The sequence below is a fragment of the Numenius arquata genome, chromosome 2 (genome assembly GCF_964106895.1).
Source record: "Numenius arquata chromosome 2, bNumArq3.hap1.1, whole genome shotgun sequence".
Lineage (NCBI taxonomy): Eukaryota > Metazoa > Chordata > Aves > Charadriiformes > Scolopacidae > Numenius > Numenius arquata.
Window position 1 is genome coordinate 115,951,405 of NC_133577.1, and position 17,658 is coordinate 115,969,062.

General features: G+C 39.9%; 1 protein-coding gene across 1 annotated transcript in view; it reads right to left on the reverse strand.

The window, feature by feature from the left end:
- Positions 1 to 17,658, reverse strand: part of KIF21A (kinesin family member 21A) — a 95,651-nt gene that overhangs the window by 57,974 nt on the left and 20,019 nt on the right. Inside the window, exons 2-4 of the mRNA XM_074168115.1 lie at positions 5,403 to 5,625; positions 3,872 to 4,054; positions 360 to 509 (exon numbers count right to left, since the gene is read on the reverse strand). Of these exons, the coding sequence (XP_074024216.1) occupies positions 360 to 509; positions 3,872 to 4,054; positions 5,403 to 5,625 (556 nt within the window). The remainder of the gene's footprint in view (positions 1 to 359; positions 510 to 3,871; positions 4,055 to 5,402; positions 5,626 to 17,658) is intronic.

A 17,658-nucleotide genomic window follows, 5' to 3' on the forward strand; every position in this document is an offset into this window, starting at 1 on the left:
TAATGGCAATTTACATCACATCAGTTATCATTAAAAGCTTCCCTGTCACATGAAAAATAACAAATAAAATTTAGGAGATTAGAATTACATATATGCCAAAATTTTCTCTCCCAGCAGAACTATACTATCAGCAAGCCTGTTTCTAGCGTTAAGTGAAAGCGGTATGCACTTATTATCAGATATTTATCAGATTTAAGTCTACAGAAAATAAAGAAAATAAAAGTTTCAGCTAAACTTTACACCTAAATTGTCTGAGATGCAGATGTTAGCAAACATAACCTCTTTAACTGCTTATCAAAAAAGACAACATTTTAGAAAGCAGTTGGTATATTACAGAGAAATTTATTTTCAATGGTCACCTCTGATTCTCCATTCACAGTTCGGGTTGTAACACCCACTGTATAAATTCCTCCTGCTGAATCTTCATGTATTTTAATATTTGATTTTTTATTCTTTGCATCGATATCACGTGTGGTATCAAATAAATCAAGAATTTCTTCATTGTAAAGCTGAGGAGAAAAAAAAATATTAAAAAAAATGTATATTACTTTAGGAATTTTTCCAAAGACTAACAAATCTGTGCATGGCACATACAGAAGGTTCTACAAATCCAAATGCCAAGGCTCTCAAAAAGGAAGCTGTGAAGAATCCAAACTTAAAAGGACAATAGGATGATAGAGCAGCTGCAAATTAAGTCATCTCCCCAGATTACTGTCATACCACCCAAAGAATCATAGAATGGTTTTGAGTTGGAAAGGACTTAAAAATCATCTAGTTCCAAGGTAAGGGACACCTCCCACTAGACCAGGTTACCCAGAGCCTCATCCAGCTTGTCTTTGAGCAGAAGCAGCAGTAACTTCCTCCACATCGTCAGATCTGAGAGAACTGAAATTCTTTGGTGGAACCAGGGAAGGGGAGGCACTCGGTGCCAGCAGAACAACTGCGGCAGTGGTTTCTGTGGCAGGCCCATGCGGTCTTCAGCTTTGACCTGGGGCTTGGCTTTTATTGATTCAGTTGGCTGCACCCTCTTCCGAACACTTCAAACTCACTCCACTTGCTCTCCCTGCTATCACACCTTTTCTCATCTCCTCTCTCACACCTTCATAATTCTGTCTCTCATGCAGATAAACTGTTCCCGCCCTGGAACAAATTTAATGTATAACAGTTTTTGTGCAAGCTGCTTATTAGAGACACCAACCAGCAGGCCAAGAATACTATGTCATAGTTTCTTGAGCAGGGCTTTTGCACCTTCCTCCATACACTCCCTACACTTCGGTGCCCCAGATTTAGTTACAACTTCCAGGCACAATCATATGAGCATCTATTTAGCACATTTCAGGCTGCTTGATGTTTACTATCTGTTTCACTGGGCCTCCTGAAGGCAAGTACACGTATATTTAGTGGTTTTCAACGCAGTATCATTAAAGATGTCAGAATTTTAGTGTCACTAAATGATATGAGAACCAGCAAAGGCATGAGAAATTACTACGCAGTTATCAGCGTTAGAGGAGATGGACTATCATTTCATAGGAATGTTCTGGGTTTTAGGAAAGGTGTTTAAATCCAAATGAAGATAAAGACAAACATAAAAAAAAAAAAAAAGCAGCAGTGTCCCACTGGGAATCTCATGGCTTAGGTCTCTGCTGATATATGCTGGAACAGTGTCTTCTCTTTGGTTATACCAGTTCACTTCAGCAGACCATAGCCCAAACTGATTAAATCCCTGATCAAAGGCCATAGGTAAAAGCCAAAGAACCACTGCAATAGATCTGTATTCACCAGTATACTTTCTCATACACTGAAAGCAAGAGGCTTTATCTTCTCAGAAGTAAAAATCCATCCAGGAAGAAAAGGTTCAGTATCTGTGAATGTGATGCTTTTAATTCTTTGCATAGTAAAAAGGAATTCCATTTAATTATTAGGCATAAATATTCTAAGAGGAGCCTTCTTACTAATGTTTTACCTTGCTAAGTGCAAACAAATTGGTGCCACAATTTAGAGAGGATCCTGATAATGCACCTGTAAGTACATGGACTGCACGTGCCTATGTTTTGGAAAAGTTAGCAGGAAAGCAAGGAGTTAAGAGAGGCAGACTAGAGCAAGCTAAAGAAAAGCAAGCAAGTAGTAAACAGAAGTCACTGTTCCCAATAGTTACCCAGCTGTCAGACTTAAAAGTTATTGCAAAAGAAAATGCTGCTTCAACTTGTTCAATGACTAAATTATTATTAATGTAATCCAGCCCTACTGGTAGATAGGATGGGAGGAAGAGAGTACTTTCTTATACAAGAGTAGTGCATGATACATAACAAATGAGGAAAAGCTCCAATTTAGCCTCAGAACCATTAAAAAAAACATACCAAAAGACATGGCACTTTGTTAAGGAAGAAACTGTTATATACATCATTTAACCTTTCTCTAAATTAGATAAACAACACAGGTTTTAGTATGTACATTTCATCTGAAATATGTTGTAATGACTGCAATTCCACATACCATTATGACCATAACATTCAATTACCGCTCTGCATTTTGGGACTCTCAGTCACATTTGTAATGTTAGGTCAAAAAACACAAGAAATTCAGAAACTACGCTGGTTACTACTCCTTACACTACCCCTGTTGCAGCTGCCTAAGCAGAAATGAAGCTACGAATCCCCGATGTTCAAACAGAGAGAACAGGAGAGTACAGCATTCCCACGGCCCATGCTCAAGTCTAGACTCTCTCTAGGCAAACATTAGCCAGAACAACAAAAAGCTCGGCTTAAGCTTAGTAGGTGGTTAGTGACAAACCTATACTAGTGCAAAACTGATGCCAGCTTGCTAATCTTTAAAACAATTATAGGAACATATGACTAAAGGACCTAGTTTACTTCAGCAGTAATAAAACCCACCGCTTTGTCCAGGGTACTATAAAAGTGGGAGGTTTTCCCCCCCAAAGTAGATAAAGTTGCAATTACTGAAATAAGTAATACACATTACATCTGTCCTTCCTTAAATTGATTCTTCCTCTCTGTGTGCTTAAAGTATCAGATTTTGCAGCCTGGTAGTGAATGTAAATACGTTACGCCCAAATCAATCAATTTAAAAAATAGTTCCACGGGCAGGAGACACAGCCTAAAAGCTGCAAGACTTAAACCAACAGCTGCTGCTGGTTGGAAAGATCACAGATCTTATGGCCTCTCTCACCAGTAGCTGCGTCTACAGGAACACGCAAAGGGAACAGTTTTTCCACGCACTGATTCAGGTCTTCTCTGGGTCTAATGAAAGAGGGAACAGTGACAGAGAAGCCCAATTCTAAACCATTGGGGACCACAGAAAGAAGCAGTTTTATGCTAGGTTTCTTCTTTATTTAACAAGTCTCCTGAACAGATTTTGAAAGCTACAGTAACCTGTGGCAAAGTGACAAAAGCAGGCAAAGCATGGTCACTATACAAAGGCACAAAGTACAATTGAATTTTTTTTTTTTTTTTTGGGGGGGGGGGGCCTAGACAGGGGGAGAGGTGGAGTTGTGGGGTTTTTTTTATAGTTTCTTTGCTTTAAGGTTTTGTAAAGAATTACAGACAGGCAAGAGCAACAGGCCCCACAAACATGTACCACAGAAAGGGACAAATGATGTCTAACGACTATTTCTACACTTCAAAATAATTCTATAAAGGAAGTTCATAAAATAATTGGAATAAGATAAAAAGGCTCTTTTTCATAATTGAAGAGCTGAAGCAAACTCCACAAAATTTCTTTTTGAAATCTTGAAGATTAATTCAAAACACCTCGTGGGAAGTGAATGCAAAAGTAGCAATCAGAAAAATTGTTTACTTGGCTTTCTAAAAAAAAAAAAAAAATGCATGAAGTTACAAACACAGATCATATTTACCTCTAAGAACTGTGCATTCACTTTAAAATCTGGAGGTGGAAGTCCTTGTTTAATAGCAGCTTGTTTTTTTTCTTCAATACATCTGAAAAGATGCTTAACAGCACGTGATATAATGCCTTGTTCCTCTTCTGTTATGTTGACATCAAATCCAGTGCCCATGGTGTATGTTTTGCCAGCACCTGTCTAAAATGAAAAAGGAGTAGTCACTAGAACACATTATTTGGACCTAATTATCACAGGGAAATGCAGTTTGTGAGCACTAGCGCTAGATGATTACCGCTACTTTAGTTTGTCCTCTTTATAATACTAACATGCACAACAACAGGACAGTAGAAAATGGACAAACTCTACTGTTAATCCACAGATCACATAAAAGATTGAACTGGTCCCTGCTTTCTTGGGTAACCTTTCCCCTACAAGCTTCCCCTAAGCTGCTTACATCAGCCTTGAGCTATCATCTAAGGTCAAAAGAATAGTTAATGTTTTCAACCAAGACTGTTAATTAAAGCATATATTTTGAGGGTAGAAGCAGCATTTGCAATTCTTTACTGAAATAGATCAAATGACTCCTTAATTATGATGTCTGAATATCTCAGGCAGAATATTACCATTGTTCTCAAGTTATAGACAGGACTGAAGAATACAAGCTGTACCTTCTCTAGGAAAGCAGTTTAATTAAAAGCAAAGTCCTCTAGAAGACAAGGTAGTGCTGTGTTTTCACTTAATTAGTGGGTCAGGTCTAAGACCAAGATAGTATCACACAGCTGAACATAATCTACTAAACTGGATCTGCAAACTGCTTTGTCTCACTAGGACTAGACTTCACCCAGATAACTTGAGATATAACATTTACCAGTGATTAAATTCAGCATCCAAGACCAAATTTTGTGCAATCAATTCCTAAAGGAATATTCAGAAGAAAACAGCACATTCTCTACACTGTGCTCAATGATATTTCAGCTTTGAAAAGTAAAATGTGGGCCCAGTGTACTGAGAGGGTGTGTTCTCTATGAAAAGCTCTCTGACTTTGGAATCTGATCTCTACATTTTGTCCACAAACAAACAATGTGGCCTGAAGTTCCCTAGGACTATTTTAAAATAAACTTCTCTTCCCAAAAGCATCTGAAAATGCAAAGGGATGAATGATTGTTCAGAAAAGAGTCTCAGTGCAATCTCTGTCTATGTATCAACTGATTAAGTCACTAATTTGTATTGCTGCATTGGGCTAAATTCAGGAATTATATGGACTCATGCTATTTCCAGTATTACTATTAATTCAGACCTACTTCATGCCCCTATAGCTATACCTATACACACGCCCCTATAGCTATACCTATATCTTTTGTGTTTCAATTGTTGTTCTACACAGAATCTATATAGACTCCTAAACAGTCTCCTACAGGACCTCATTTAAAATAAAACTAAGACATTAAAAAACAGGTTCACCCATTCCAAAATTTAAGAGAAAGATCAGCTACAAGAAACTGTTTACTCCAAAATAAATACTTAAAAATAAAATTGTAAAGCTTACTTGGCCATAAGCAAAAACGGTGGCATTATAGCCTTCAAAGCAACCTTCAATCAGTTTTTCTATACACTGTATATAGATCTCTTCTTGCTGTGAGTCAATGTTAAAGACGTAATCAAAAGTGAAGGCCTTATCTTTTCCCAAGAACACTTGAGGTTCACCAGGTGTGACAGATGTACAAATATGGCATCCTTCAATCTTCTCTTTGGCTAGCTGTGGTCTAATTCTGTTTTGGAAGAGACAAAAAGAACTATTAGAAATTCTTGTCATCAGAAACAGGACAATACAAACAATGTACTAAGAGAGCTGAAAAGAATTCCTTACTGACTGAAAACATCAGAACTTTTCATCAAGCCTGGAAGCTTCCAGCTGTCTGAGCCACAGTACTGAATGCATCAGAACCCCACTCATACAACTCTTCATGCAAATGATGTTACCTTCCCTGAAGGTTCACCTACCAACTTCAAGCTGACCACTTGCTTAGAAAGCCAAGCGTTTCTGTATGTGTACCATCCATTACCAAACATTAACTTGCATGATCCATTTATGTCTTTGAAATCAAAATTTCCAGCTTTATTAGATTTTTTCTTGTTTTCGTCATAAAAATGGATTTTTTTTTAAATAGCAACAGAAATATTAAAAAAAAATACAGGATAGTTTAAGTAGAAATTTGGGAGCACAGACACCCAAACCCCAAGTATCATCTTAAATGAAAGCCTCCTTGCTATGAGAGCAAGGAGAAGGCTCACATTTCTTCTTTTCCTTTGACATGAAAGGAGCTTTGCCACAGACAGAATACTTCTGTGAAATGTTTGGTTTCAGAAAAGCAGTATACCTTCAGAGAAAAATAAAAAGAACAATTTCTAAGAAGTTCTAAATGTAGTAGTGTCATTCCTCATTGTTTCCCCACTGAAACAAATTCCACCTTTTATTTCCATTTGTTCAGTTTCTGACAAACTACTTCATAGGACACAGCCATCTCACACTTCATGTATTCTATCATTTTATTAATTCCTCTTCATTCTTAATACTCTTGTAGTCTTGTCAAAATTGACTTCATGTACTAGCTCCATGACTAAAGAAGATTGTGGAAGTTTGCAATTCAATTGGTTAAATGGGTAACTATCAGGAAGAAAAACTCTAGCCAGCATAACATATCATTCTAGCTGTAATTAGCTAGTAATTTGTTTTTTAAATTACCTCTTTTTTTTTAAGAAAAAAAAAATGGTGCTTCCAAGTTCTCAAAGCAGCACAAAATAAAATAAAAATAAGTGTGTGCAGCTTAAAAGACAGGGGACAAATAAGACTATATATGGGTGATAAAACATCAGCGGTACAACTACATTCAAACAAAATCATGGAATATTTAATATAGATTCTCCATTTATATCAAACTTCAAGTACCTATATTTAGCTTGGTGTAGATTCAGTTACACAATGTCAAAGTTGAAGATCTATATACACAAAATATACTTTAAAGGCACATATTTATTTCATATTCCATGCTCTAAGGGCTATATCTACATTAGTGTTTGGTTTGGTGTCTGTGCTGTCTTGAAGCAAATTTCCCCAACAGCTTCACTTACCACATGTTGGTTTGGATCACCAACCAGTTTCAGTGTGCACAAATTATACCCTTTCCAGAGGAAACTAAGCCAAAACGCTCCACTCAACACACATGAAACTTGTTCCAAAAACTAATGGAAACATAAGGGCCCAAAGCTACCTACTGATATGCTGTGGCAGTGCCAATGCTTGCTGATGCAGAGAGAGATGGCCTCCAACAACTCTGAGTGGACTTCAGGTTAATTCAAATTATATCAGCACAAACATACTTTAGTTCAAGTGATAAGTATCCTGTAAGAAAGTCACACAGAGCACGATATATCTTCTTTTTATTGCAGATTACAAATTTTTCACCCAGGGACGTACATTGCCATCAGGAGTATTTTTCAGAATTTTTGTTCTAAAGGTATCATTATATCCCAGTGTGTGACACTAGAGAATAACCGTAATTTATTTGTAAGGTTTTCTGCACACTGCTTCCTTTACAGAAAATTCGTTAAAGATCAGAAGGTACCTCCCTTGTCAGCATACCCTCTAGTGTGGAGTGGAAATTAAACAAACCTTTGAAGAGAATCGTTAAAAGGAACAATTATATGATGTGTAAAATAAGCACATATATTCTACAAACAGTATCTGCATTTAATGACATGGAGTGTGTAATATAGGTCACAGATTTTCTCTCTAACAACATAATAATTATCATAAGGTTTTTTTCCCCTTAAATGAATAAGAACAGTAAAAATAATTCAGGACTTACATAGATCCTTCACTAACAAACAATTTGATCCACTAGCACCTGTGTTCACTAAACACAAAACCTGACAAAAACATACCTAAGCTTGTAAAAAAGTTATTTTGTTCTAGACTAATGAATATTTTATAATAAAACAGCGTTTGTTTCTAGGTAGGGTGAGAAAGTCTTCAAAGAGAAGCCAATCATACGCCTTTCCTAAAAGCACTCTACACAACTGGAAAAATTGAGCATTCTGCCCATAAATGCCAACTTGGTAGCTTATTCCACTGCCTTATTTTAATGCCATGATGTCAGTCAGGGGCCAAGCTTCTTTTTAAAACTAAGCACTCTTATTCTTTCACTAATCCAGTGCAGACAGCACACAGGCAATCAATTGTTCTTACAAGCACGAACTCTTAAACTGGGCTTCTAAAGCTCCAGAGGTACTCCCCTCCCATTGTTTTCTAGTACAAGAAAGCCTAGAAAGACCTTTTCTAAAAAAATCAGGATGGAAAACTCATTTTCAAAATCAAGTAACCATTCTGCATCCCAAAAACCCAACTTCCTCCACAGTTCTGAAAGGCTTTTAGCACTGACTTGTAGAAGGAAGGTTGACAAGTTAAAAAAAATTAGTTTTTCTTCATATATTTTAATTCTGTCTTTTTTTAAAAAAGTTTAAAATTAATTTTCTACGCTGAGGAATTGATGCAATTATGACAGGTGACGAATAATTTTCTCCTTTCTACTACTAAGTCAAGGCTCAGAGTAACCACAAAGAGGAACAGCATGCCTAAAATATCAATAATTTGCATGATAATTGTTACAGTGATGACAGGACGTGAAGCAAACAGTTTCGATGTCAGCCTGTGAAGACTTCCCATGAGAATCCTCCCAGCAAGCTCCCAGCCGTGCCACCAGGCAGCACCTCTGAGTGCTCTCTGCTATAAAACCCAGGACAACAGCAAGCTTCAAGTGCATTATGTATGACCATAACCAGGCCACACCAAGATACCCTTCCAGAGACCAGCCGAGCTGATAGAAATCTGTGTCACTACTAGCAGCTTGTTACAGGCTCAATCACTTCCCCTGGGTTGTGACACAACATCCAGAGACCCAACAGTGATGATGGTATCCTTCCTCCCTGAACTTACCATTAGATCTGAAGGCAGCACTAAGAGGGAATAGTAGCATTTCACCAGCACGTATGCAGCATAAAGGAAAAACAAAGCAAGACTTTCCACCTCAGGAAAGCTTCACCCCAAAGACAGAGACCCTTCTCACTTTGTAATTGCTCTCACACAATGTCCCACTCTGCCACAGAGTTGGGAGGTAGCAACCAGAGAGAGATCATGGCTGCATCAGGTTTGAGAGACATCTTCCCCAAAAAGGATGTGCAGACAAGAGATCTTCATCACCCAGCCTGAGGTCTGCTCAAGGGATACTTCATGCTCTGAAGTCTATATAGCTCTCTTCATTAGTTTAGCACCAAGCTAATGTGATGACCTTAATAAGTAAGCAACAAATGCCTCACCTTCAACCTGATTTCTGGCAACTTATGAGCAGTGTGAGTGGATGCCTGAACCTCAGGCTCTCAAAGACTTACAATTCGCACTGAATGTGTGATCCCGCAAGTAATAGTCCTCATGCAAGTCAGATTCTGCTCCCTCACCACCCCACACATCAATTGGGAAAGTGATTTTTCCTTCTGCTTACAGTCAAATCTTTCCCACTCCAAGGACTTTATGTGGTCACTTCTGTCAGCAAAGCAGGCAGCGCCCATGCTTTAAAATGTGAAAGAGTTCATTTTGGTCATCTCTCTTTGCCCAGTTCCCAGCCTGGCAGTCTGCCACCAGGATTTTTCTTCAGGACCAATTTGACTTCACCCATTTTTGTCTTCAACATGGCCCCATCTCACCTGTTTTTCAGGCTACTCACTTAATTATATACAATCAGGTGTTTTCTACGTATTCCCAATCACATCTTCTTAGATGTGGCAACTTCCCAAACAACATTTTGCCTTGCATCCTTCGCTCTCCTCCTCTCTGAAGCATGAACACACCCAACTCTTGTTTACATGTACTTTGCAGAACCTCCAGGCCACACACATGAAACTTAATCCCCTAAATCTATTCTGCCTCAGCACACTGGGACAAGCTGTCTAATTAGGGAGGGCTAAAATAGCTAGTGGTGGCACAGTAATGACCTGTATTGTACTGGAACTAATCTCTCAGTAGAATAGGTGCACGATGTCTCTGCTAAAAATATTGGCGGCTAGAACAGACTCAGATAATACAGTTCAGGGACTATAGCAATCAGGGGTCAATACCCTGTATTATGCAAGACATCAGACTTCCCAGAATTTATTCCTGTTTAAACTAGATAATATCATAATATCCCTTTGAAAAACATCCTATTTTAGTTTATTTTTAGGATAGAAAACCGTCCCAGTGATTTAAACATATATTATTTAGATATATATGGATATTTAAGGGTATAGATGGATAGATATACACCAATACATCCTTATCAGCTACTGAACAATTTTATCTCTGTTCATTTAAGAGCCTGTATTTCATCTAATTTTTCCACAGAATTTCCACACATCTATGATCAAGCCATCCCTTAATCTCATTTCATATACTAAACAAAACGAGACCAGTGAATTTTTTATTTTGCATGTCTATGTGAAGTATTGCAAATATTACTCTAACAAAGGGTAGAATCATAGAATCATCTAGGTTGGAAGGGACCTTTAAGATCATCTAGTCCAACCATCAACCTAACTCTGATTAAAAAAAACACACAACCACACACAACAACCCATCACTAAACCATGTTACTGAGCACTATGTCAACCCATCTTTTAAATACCTCCAGGGATGGTGCCTCAACCAGGCAGCCCTGGGCAGCCCATTCTGATGCTTAATAACCCTTTCAGTGTAAAAATTTTTCCAGATGTCCAATCTGAACCTCTCCCGGTGCAACTTGAGGTCATTTCCTCTTGTCCTATCGCCTATGACTTGGGAGAAGAGACCAACCCCCACCTCTCTACAACCTGCTTTCAGGTAGTTGTAGAGAGCAATAAGGTCTCCCCTCAGCCTCCTCTTCTCCAGGCTGAACAACCCCAGGTCCCTCAGCCTCTCCTCATAAGGCTTACTCTCCAGACCCCTCACAAGCTTCATTGCCCTTCTCTGGACCCGCTCCAGCACCTCAATGTCTTTTTTGTGGTAAGGGGCCCAAAACTGGACACAGTACTCAAGGTGGGGCCTCACCAGTGCCGAGTACAGGGGGACGATCACCTCCTGAGTCCTACTTACCACAAATATATATATATATACACACACATATACTGTCTCAGCACCTGTACAGAACAGCAATAAGCAAACTTCTAAGAGTGACCTGTAAAGGGTAAAACATCAAATTATTCTTGTTTTATGGGGGGGGGGGAAAAAAGAAAAAAATCACAGAATTATCATTCAGATAGCAATAACTAGCCAGAAGCTGAGTGCTGGAAAAAAGAAAACATGACAGTGAAGTCCCACGTAAAGTTCTTTTTCATTAAACTCTACTGTGGGGAAAGGACTGTGTTCACCTTGCTCAGAAAAGCACAAATTCAAATGTGACTCAAACCACATGCAGTGCTGAGTAGGAAACAAGTTAACCTGTAAACCCAAGACTTTCCAATACTCCTCTCTTACTACACTAAGCCTATTTAATTGCATGCAATTAAGTTTCACATGCGAGTATATGAAATATTAAATCCAAGAGCACCTAATAAAACATTTAATAAAATATAGCAGGCAATATAAACTGGGAAACAAACAAACACTCTCCAAAACCAGAAAAAGAGAAAACAGCTTCCTGATGTTACTTTGGCATCATGATTTGGGTCACAGCAACCCCAGGCAGCGCTACAGGCTTGGGGAAGAATGGCTGGAGAGCTGCCTGGCAGAAAAGGACCTGGGGGTGTTGGTCGACAGCAGGCTGAACATGAGCCAGCAGTGTGCCCAGGTGGCCAAAAAGGCCAACAGCATCCTGGCCTGTATCAAGAACAGTGTAGTGAGTAGGACCCGAGAGGTGATCGTCCCCCTGTACTCGGCACTGGTGAGACCCCACCTCGAGTACTGCGTCCAGTTTTGGGCCCCCTACCACAGGAAAGACATTGAGGTGCTGGAGCAGGTCCAGAGAAGGGCAACGAAGCTGGTGAGGGGTCTGGAGCACAAGTCTTACGAGGAGAGGCTGAGGGAGCTGGGGTTGTTCAGCCTGGGGAAGAGGAGGCTGAGGGGAGACCTTATTGCTCTCTACAAGTACCTGAAAGGAGGCTGTAGAGAGGCGGGGGTCGGTCTCTTCTCCCAAGTTACAGATGATAGGACAAGAGGCAATGGCCTCAAGTTACGCCAGGGGAAGTTCAGGTTAGATATTAGGAAATATTTCTTTACTGAAAGGGTTGTCAGGCATTGGAATGGGCTGCCCAGGGAGGTGGTTGAGGCACCATCCCTGGAGGTATTCAAGAGAGGAGTTGACATAGTGCTTGGGAATATGGATTAGTGTTGGGTGGTGTGGTGGTGTGTGTGTGGGTTGCGTGTGTGGTGGTTTTGTTTTTGTTTTTTTGTGTTGTGTGTGTGTTTTTTGTTTTTTTGTTTGTTTTTTTTTTTTTCATTGGTTGGACTAGATGATCTTAAGAGGTCCCTTCCAACCTCTGTGATTCTGTGATTCCCTCTCCTTTCTATTCCATTATATTTACACTCAAACACTCCCATTAAACATATTCCGTCACAACAAGGAAGGAGTAAAGAAAGCCGAACAGATTCCATCCAACAGACACCTAGTACTTCTGATTGCATTAACTTTTCAGAATTCTTGCTAGCACACATTGGAAGCGTGCTTGCTTCTATGAGCGTTTGCACTCCAAATGAGACCACAACTATAGCATCTAAATGCACTCATCTGAAATAGCTGATTGGTATATTAACTCTTTACCTCTCAGTGAGGTTTAAGAATATGAAAGTGGCTGATATGACAAATGTCACGTCTATCTCTTGTTAACACAGCAATAAGGACACAGGAATAAGCCTTTCAGCTCATGCCAGCAACCATCAGCCATTAAGAGTTTCTGTTCTGTTGCCAGCACATCTCAGCACAATGGCCCCTGCACCTCTGCTGCCTGGGGCGACACAGTCTGTGGCTCTAAATAAAATATTGAATAAAATGAATAAAAGCTCATATTTATTGGGTTATCATTCAGTAACCTTTAGAACACATGTAGCTCTGTAATGTCCTTCTCAGCATTTCCAAAGAGGTTTTTGGTGGCCAGCGAAACAAGTATGACAAGTCTGAGAGTTGTTTTAGTATGCTTTTACCCTGCTTTTTAACTTCTGAAACACACAGTCATACCAATACCCCAACTTTTCAAAAAAAGCGTAAAAGTCAATACCTCACTTTCCAGCCCAACTCCTTCTGAAGGAATATCAGTGATTTATTTTTTTTTTTTTTAAACTCTACTTCAGAATGAGCCAATTTACAAGTTAAATTCAAACTCAATGCCTACAAATCATACCATATAGCAACCTCTCCCCAAGGTTAGCATCAAAACAACCCCCTACACTGTTACAGTAAACACCAGGTAGTCCAAATGATTGTCTCCTGCTTTTCTTTAAGTGCCAGCTGGGCAGTTGTCTCCAAGTAAGCCATAAATATATGGTACTTTCAGTAGCCCTTGATGGCCTTCGAGGGCAGAAGAAACAAGCCTTCATAAAATACTTTAATGACTCAATAATGGAATAAAAGCCATCTTTATAAACGAAAGCAAACAAAGCACAAGACAAATCCAGAGTACCTTTGTAACAGTGCCACTTCTGCAGAAAGACTAACTCCTTTTCTGGATGCCTTAATCATTAGTGTTCAGCGGTGTCAGCTAATGATATAATTTAATATTAATGATAACAATCACTATAATTATACATACCTGTATTAAGATGTAAAAAGGACAGGCAATTACAGATATGCAAGTTACAACAATTACACAAGATGCTGCTCAGCAGCCAAGCTGCAGCAACTGGCCACCCAGCGCATTGCCAAGCCTTTCCCCCCCCATCATGGATCAGCTCCCACCCTGAGAACCCGCTTTGCCCGGGAGAGGCAGGGGCATGCACCAGTCACCCGGCCAGGGACAGGAGCACCCGCTCCCTGCCGCTGTAACTCAATCGTTCTTACGTAAGGTTTGGGCACCGCTCCCATCAGTGTTTCTCCAAAGTTGCCATGGCTGCCACGGTCTAGACTGAGCTCAGCACTGCCAGCAGGTGTGTGTACGCTCAGAGCCCACAGAAACCAGGCAGAGCCCAGGCATTACTCGCCTGGAGTACTTAAACAGGTACCCGAAGTATCTGAAGGGGGCCGGCAGGAGAGATGGGGAGGGACTCTTTGTCAGGGAGCGGAGCAATAGGACAAGGGGTAACAGTTTTAAACTGAAAGAGGGGAGATTTAGATTAGGAAGAAATTCTTTAGTGTGAGGGTAGTGAGGCACTGGAACAGGTTGCCCAGAGAAGCTGTGGATTCCCCATCCCTGGAGGTGTTCAAGGCCAGGCTGGATGGGGCTTTGAAGAACCTGGTCTAGTGGAGGTGTCCCTGCCCGTGGCAGGGGGGTTGGAACTAGATGATCTTTAAGGTCCCTTCCAACCCAAACCATTCTATCATTCTAAATTTGCACCAGCTCCCCAGGCAAGCACAAGTGAGGCAGATGTTTTGCACGTGTACCAATGCTTGCCTTTAGAGACCAGGAAACTTTCAGGCACGTCAAGTAGGTATCTCAGTGTTAAGAGTGGCAACACCAGGGAATAAAACTTCCTGGCTAGCTCTTGCACTTAATGTGCTAAGGACTGTGGCAGAAGCTAGAGCAGATCTACATGGTCCAGATTTTATTCCAAAGTCCTATTAAGATACTGATGAAAAGGTATCAGCATCACTTCAATTCATGTCTAACTATTAAATATGACCATTAAGCCCTTAGCTTTAAACACCCAGCAAAATCAGTCACTAAATTACCAAATGGACTCCAAGATGTTATATTTTCAGTAGATAACTTACTTTACTGTAAATCAAAAAAAAAAATTCTATTCAAAAATACATATGCGGAAAACTTTGTTTCAGTGCTGCAGACTGTCACTTCCAGTTTGCATGTAATGAGTAGACAGCAAATGGAAAACTGGAATTAAATTAAGTTGAGGAAATATATCACTGCTGTAACTAGATTTGTCCAGTTCTCCTCCTCTACACGCAACCTCTACAGCTACTTTTTTTTATTTTTAAACACAAATTTAATTTCAAAAAAACAATTACCCTTTTCAGCAGCTTGCATCTGATCAGGTCATCTACCCAATGAGCTGCTCCTGCTGGGGATTACAGTCGCAGTGCCAGGCTGAGGCGGTTTCGCTGGCTGCGGCTTCCGCTGGGCTCCAGACGCACGCCACAATAGCTGCATCTCCGGGCAGCCACCACGGCTAGCCAGAAAACAGTTTAGCAGTATGATTTCGGATTAATTCTTGTGCAATTCTGTAACAGCCTAGCAGGCTGTGCAGTGCAGATGGCACCCTCACACTGACAGGCACAGTCCCGTGCTTTTGCCAAGAAAACACAAGGAAGGGAAAAGCCCAAGCCTGCCCTCACACAGACCTACTGCCCCACACACTCCCTTCCCCATCCCCACCTCCCAGAGAAGGGCTAAAACACCCTCCAGTACATCTAGTAAGCCTCCAACATCTTTCCTTAAAGCATGAACGAATGCTTTCATCCAAACCTCCTCCTTATGATTTCTCCTGGACTAATTTACTCTCTGATGAGTGAAGAAATCCACAGCTTTCGAAAACAATCTGACTTTTGAGAGAGAAAAAGGGGGACTCTGTTGCAGGATTTGTACAGGCCTTGATTATTTCTAGTTCAAGACAAGGTCAGCTGCAGTGGAAAAGCAGTGCTACCATAAGCTTCCACGTGCCTGCCAAGCACAGGACTGGCGTCCCTCCAAATCCAAGTACAATTTGATTAGAACTAAACTGACATTGGAAACGACATTTCTAAGGCAAATAGATTTTTTTTAAATTGTGCTACTAGCCTTGGGTTTTCTTTGTGAACATGTCTCGCCACTCTCAGAAAACTAGAAAGATAATAACACAGTATCTTAAAGAAAATGAGATCTAAACAAATGCTGCAAAGTTTAATTTATTAATTAACACTTGAAGTATTTATGGTATATTAGCAAGAAATGAAACAAGGAGTTAGGCCTTCCTAAAACTAAAGCTCAAAATTAAATTTCATACCATACAGGAGTGCAGGCACATCTGTATCATGCAATAAAGTTGCAGAATAGAGACTTGGTCCCAGCAGTCATGGGTCAAACATGCTCCGGTGCTGACAGAGACCACAGACACTTGATCTCCATGTAGCTAATTAGCCTGGAGAGGCTGTCTCTCCTTATTAGGGACCATGAACAAGAGCTTAAAGAACAGAGAGGTCACAAATTCAAGAGGAAAGAAAGGTCTTCTGGTGCATCCCCAAACCAGTGTCTACAACTACTGCATTCATGGATCCAAAAAGGTCAGCTAGGCAGTCACGCGTATCTGTGGATAAGGATTCATGAAGAAAGCAATTCTATATTTCTTTTGCAAATTATGGGTGTTTTTTCCTACAAAATTTAGCTTTAACACATAAGTTAACAGCTCTCATCATTCTGGCTCTGGAGCACATAGCTGTAAGGAGTGGCTGAGTCACACCGCTGGTAAACCTTACCAGAGCCTGGTATTAATCATGTAATTAGGGCAGCATCAAGAAAAGTAATACGCTTTCTGTAGCATCTTTCTGCTATATGACTGAATGCTTAACAGAGATTAAATCTGCTAGACAAATGTCCTTGTATGTAACTTAAGATGAAAAAACTTAATCAAAAGAGAGTTTTAGGAAAGCTTGCTGAAGAGTGCAGAGCTCAGCAGCCTGGTAATGAGTCATGATGACAAATGCTGCCAGTATTTTAGAGACAGTTTGTTTCTATTCAACCCTCCAAAATACTGTAGTCACTGCTGTTTTACCAACATTCATTTAGGTATAAAGGGAAAAGGGGAAGGAATTTAAAAAGAAAAGCAACACAAAACAAGGGGAAAAAAAAATAATCACAAAACCACTGTCTAGGCCCCTGCAAACCTGAACTCAGTCACACTTAGAGCTCAGAGATTTGGGGGTAATTCAAGCACATCTTGTAAGCCAGGGCCCAATCAGCCTAACATCCAAACACACCAAGTTGTAAACAGTATGCCACTCATAACACAAACAGAGATGGTGTTAATTCTTTATAAAAGCCTAATTGTAACTACTGTATAATTACAAGAGTCAAACTTTACTAAAAAACACAGTTTTGTGAGACAGCTGGTTTCAAGAACACTGCCCACAGCATCACAGCACACCGATCAATGAACTAATAATGCCTACATAGTATTTTCAATTAAAGGCACAGAATTGACAGTGGCTTTCTGGTTCAAAAGTTGACGACTCCTACTTGCACAGCAACGACAATATTCCTGCACACCCTCACAAAAAAAAAAAAATCTGGTTTACCTGTAAAGTCAAAGGAATAACTTTAAAAGAAAAATATTTCATACAATTAAGTGAAATATTTTAAGAATAAGTACATACATTCCGGAACCTTCCTCACATTCCAAGTTACCAGTACCTTTAGGGAAATCAAGAATAAGTACCACAACAAGTATATTCAGAAATAAGCAAACAAAACAATGAACAATGTTTATTCACTACAGGAAAACAATTTTTTGAATGGGAGAGAAAACAAACTGATGTAATGCAAGATTATCCAGATGACCAAAAACCTGTCAGTCATGCCAACACTAGGCTTCATCCAATTTCTTCCTCTTAACAGTTAAATGTTTGTCTATTTCTAGAAGTTCACCACTTCAGAACATA